We start from the raw sequence: 4887 nt of genomic DNA, 5'->3' as shown, positions 1-4887 counted from the left end.
GTTGAGCAGCAAGTATATGACGTCTTTGCCTGTATGAATGAAGCTTTTAAATGAGTTGTTTGACTTGAGTTTGTAAACCTGTAGTAGGATGCATTCTCTTTTCTTCCATGAATGTGACTAGAAGCTCTTTCATTCAGCTAGTTCTACACATCTTGCTATAAGTGAGCATTTCTGTTTTTCAGCCGTGTCATCCCCTTCTTATTTGAAATGATCCAACCAGTCTTTCTGTTCAATCTGTCTTGCTTCACCATGCTGTGCTGAACCATTTTCAATTACCATTTTAGAAAATAAATAACAAAACACATAGCGAATAATAGGAGAACCAGAGGAAGAACTTAACTAAGGATCGTGCTGACTCCTAAAAGACCTTATAGGAGCCTTCCAGCACCTACAGGAAAGCTGGAGAGGGACTCTTTATCAGGGAGTGGAGTGATAGGACAAGGAGTAATAGCTTTAAACTAAAAGAGGGGAGGTTTAGATTAGATATAAGGAGGACATTCGTTACTTGGAGGGTGGTGAGACACTGGCACAGGTTGCCCAGAGAAGCTGTGGATGCCCCATCCCTGGAGGTGTTCAATGCCAGGTTGGATGGGACTTTGGGCAGCCTGATCTGATGGGAGATGTCCCTGCCAATGGCAAGGGCTTGGAACTGGATGGTCTTTAGGGCCCCTTCCAACTGAAGCCATTCTAGGATGCTATGAAGAACACAGCCCACAAATGGCAGGCTTAATAGGCAATGCTAGGATTGCCAGAAATAAGCAAACGTGGCTTCTGTTCAGAGTCACTAGTAATGAAAATAATTGTTTCCAAAATTATGTACTTTATCATGAATACACTTTGATTTGGTCTTACCTTGAAGCTTGCTTGTTGCAGCAACAACTGGTAACATAATTCAGCACTGTGGCTGCCTGATGTTTCATAAAACATTATTCCTGTCTTCTTCCACACTAGGTCTTTTAACAAGCTCAAAGGGCAAAGGATTACTGGGTGCCTGTTCTTGTAGCTTTCTTCTCTCTTCAGCTCAGTTACCTACAAGGAAGTTTTTATCTTCTTTCCTCAGAGCAGCTCCCATCTACAGTATGACCCCCCACCCCCTTTGATTAAATAGCCAGTATCGTGTGCACCAGAGAATTTTAGCCCTACCCAGCATGTTTCCCATTTCCTGCCACACTATGGAAGTGCAATTTGACAATGTGAAGCACAGCACTGGAGTTCCAATTTCTTCCCTTGTCCTTCCAGATTTTGTAGTTTGGACTGACTTGTTTATTTGTCAGCATTTCACTTCATTCTACATATACTTGCCTGTCTTGCAGATTACGGCAGGTCGTGGGGAGAGGGAGGGAAGTGCAGCGCTGTGTCTTGCAAGTGTTTAGTTCAATTCTTTGAAAGTTACTCATCTAGGTATTCCAATACATCCTTAGAATAAGTCAATACCTGAACATTTTTCCCACATTTTAAAAATAGTTCTGCTACTATTTTGCCTTATTGGTTGTTTTTTGTTTGTTTGTTTGTTTTTTGTTTTGACTTAGCAGCTGTTAATTACATGGAGTCTAACCAAACTACCATAGTACTTAATATCACGGACATCTTAGCTACAAAGTTAATTTACATAAATATACTCAGTTATTGTGGTTTTGGCTGGGATAGAGTTAATTTTCTTTGCAGAGGCTTGCATGATGCTATGTTTAGGATTTTTTAATGAAAATAGTGGTGATAACACACCAATGTTTTTAATTTTAAAGAGCCAAGGACTTTTCTACTTCTCATGCTGCCCTGCCAGCAAGGAGGCTGGGTGTGCACAAGGAACTGGGAGGGGGCACAGCCAGGAGAGGTGACGCAGTCTGAACAAAAAGATATTCCACAACATATGGGATCATGCTCAGCAACTAAAACTGGGATAGACAAGGAGGAAGGGGGGGATGTTTGGGGTGATGGTGTTTCTCTTTCCAAGGAACTGCTCTGTGTGGTGAGCCCTGCTTCCCTGGAAGTGGCTGAACTCTTGCTTGCCGGTGGGAAGTAGAGAATGAATTCCTTGTTTTGCTTTGCTTCGCGTGCAGCTTTTGCTTTACCTAGTAAATTGTCCTTATCTCAGCCCATGAGTTCTTGAACTTCTACCTTTACAATTCTCTCCCCCATCCCACCTGGGGAGAGTGAGCAAGTGGCTTCTTGGTGCTGAGCATCTACACTAAAATGCAAAACTACATCCACACAGTTGCCCAGTTTAGAAACACGGATGAAAGGAAGACAGTAAGCATATGTATTAAGTAGCTAGTTTACTAGATGTGTTGAGTTTTGCCATCCTTTTACAAATAGAGACAAACTGCACATTAACAAGATGAAAAGTGACTGAAAACACATTTTATTTGCAAACATGCCAAAACCCAGTGATTTAGGAACTCTACAGGCAAACCAAAAGTGAGAGAATTTGAATATAGGTAAAACCTTCCCATTTAGTGCATTATTGATATGTTTTCATTTAGTTCTAAAACAGTCATTCTAATAAGATATACTAGTTTTATGTATTTTCCCATTCTCTGGGTAACTTTGAGAATTTGAGTAGTACACGGGATTGACAGACTAGTGTTCAAGATGCAAATTACTAGGAAGCTATTCATGTTATTGTAAAGCTTATCTTAAATTACCATTAGTCTTTCTTTAGCCTCAGCAACAGTTTCTGTCTCAATAGCTACACTGCCAGAATATCTTTCTGCAGAAGAATATCTTTCTACTTTCTTCAATTTACTTACGAATTCATTAGTAAAATTCAGTAGAATCTCTATATGACATTATCCTTTTGGGATGAGAAAAAACATCTAACTTAATTAAAAGGGTTTAACCACTGTTTGTTAGTATGGTTGTACCTCACTGACAAAGACCAAAAAAAAAATACCAAAAAATGGACCAAATTAATCAGTATCCAGGATCACTGTGCTCGAAGTACTAAGAGGAACTACACTTGACAGTGAATTCTCAAATGAATGCACTGTGTGCAACAAAACACATATACGAAATGCCTTAGGCCAGTAGTTCTACCACTGGCCTCAAGATAAAATAACTGGTCTCTTCCGGTTATTTTTTATTTTGGGAAAAACGAAAATTTACATACACAAGTAGGACTGAAAAGATCAACGTTTCTTAAGATGTTTCTCTGGTCCTACAGCATTTGCTAAGCAAGTGTTCACAGTGAGAAAGTACATGGCCACATTCACTTGAAAGCCTAGCTGACTGTCACACAGCCTTTATGTACGTACAACCATTAGCTGCAGCCAAACCACCAAATTTTAGTTTAGCTTATTCACAGGTCGTGATTCTCATAGTTTCACTCCAAATGCATTTCTGTATAGGTCACAGAGCAAGTTACTGCAAATCTGCAAAAAGAATTTGATCCAGCAATTTCCTGATCAAAACAGCAGCTGCCGTTGTACAGACGAAACTTCTCCAGTTGAGAATTTACAACATGAAATTAAACTAAACTTTTCATTCTTTGTTTTACCATTTTAAACTTGAAACTAGTACTGGTATTAACAAACAGCACTTTGAAAACTAAGTCAAGTCATTCTTATATACACTGATTTGTTTAGATTCATGATAGACAAGAGGATTGAGTACAGTCATACTCTGCACTGAAAAGAATTTTCAAGTCTCTACAAAGCCTTCAGCATTGCAAAATGCTGTTAGAATCTTGAGAACTGCTAAAAACCAGAAAGCTTAAAAACTACCATACCATTAATTATTGTCTTAACCAAACCTGTTTATAAAGAGAAATTCTCTCTACTCTATTTCCAAGAAAATGTGTTTACAATTATTTATCCACAGAAGTTGTAGCATTCAATTTCCTGTCCCATGATTCTGATTTTTCTGCTATGGTTATCCAAATATCTTTGCTTCATTTGGGAGAGAAAGGGAGAAGACAAGGAAATTAGTCTCAACAGATATAACATCTGTTTTGCCAGTCCTCCTCAACACAAAAATTCTTTGGATTAACATTCAAAAATGTTGTATTAAAAAGAAATATGAGAACACCTGCAATTTGGAAGATAACATGAGGGATACAAACAGCTCTGATCCCTTCAAGATATAATACATTTTTTTTCTGCCTCCTTATATTCTATCAGATACTCTGGGTAAATTTGATATTTTTCAAAAATAACAAAAATGGAGGGATTTAACTCGTTGTCCACACAACTGTCATAAAACCAAAGTCCGTCAGCAGACCTTGTTGGGGGGCGAACATAGTCTGCCCTGCCTTGAACGTAATCTCCAACCAATACACGAGCCATGAACATGACATTTGGTTTCACTGTAGACTGACAGTATTCATGGGAATATGAAGCATCTCTAGCAAAGTAACTTCCTAGAAAAAAGGTAAAAAAACATATGGTTATAAGGGATTTGTATAAAATGACAGTGAAAACAGAGCATCACCTTTTTCAGGAGGCATTTGACCCAACTTTCAGGTCTCCTCTTACTCAGTTTACACAATACTGTAGAATGCATTTACTTATTTATTTTACAAGAGAAAGGGTTTCACCTCAGAACTTCTATTTGGAATTTGCTATTATAGGAATAATTATAAAGAAAAACCAAACATGGCATAAAAACACTACAGGTATGTGTGTTGTTATTAGAGGGATAGACAAGAAAACACAAAGACCTTCCATGATCATGCTGAGGGAATGCACACCTTCTTGTTCCCTGCCATGAGTATCAGCTATTTCTCTGGCAAGTCTAAATCATGACCTTGAATGTTTAGAAGATCCCACCTCCAGCTACAGGGGCTTTTTCAAATTCCCTCAACACCTTGTGAAAAAGCATACCCCTGCACAAAGCAAATTCTTGTCCTCCCCAGAGAGAAGGAAGATGCTAACACCAATTCCTACTTTTTTT

At 38.6% G+C, this 4887-nt stretch overlaps 1 protein-coding gene across 5 annotated transcripts in view; it reads right to left on the bottom strand.

Annotated features, from left to right (window-relative positions):
• Window positions 1–2258: 2258 nt before the first annotated feature.
• LOC106029605 (protein mono-ADP-ribosyltransferase PARP12-like) overlaps window positions 2259–4887 on the bottom strand; it is a 46008-nt gene continuing 43379 nt past the window's right edge. For 4 of the 5 annotated variants that reach the window (XM_066990307.1, XM_066990306.1, XM_066990308.1 and 1 more), the window contains one exon: window positions 2259–4354. In XM_066990307.1, the coding sequence (XP_066846408.1) occupies window positions 4071–4354 (284 nt within the window). In that variant the 3' untranslated portion in view covers window positions 2259–4070. The remainder of the gene's footprint in view (window positions 4355–4887) is intronic. The other variant, XM_066990310.1, reaches the window with a different exon arrangement.

Source organism: Anser cygnoides, chromosome 1, assembly GCF_040182565.1.
Source record: "Anser cygnoides isolate HZ-2024a breed goose chromosome 1, Taihu_goose_T2T_genome, whole genome shotgun sequence".
NCBI lineage: Eukaryota > Metazoa > Chordata > Aves > Anseriformes > Anatidae > Anser > Anser cygnoides.
Note: the sequence above shows the minus strand (reverse complement) of the source record. Positions and strands in the feature narration are given on the sequence as shown.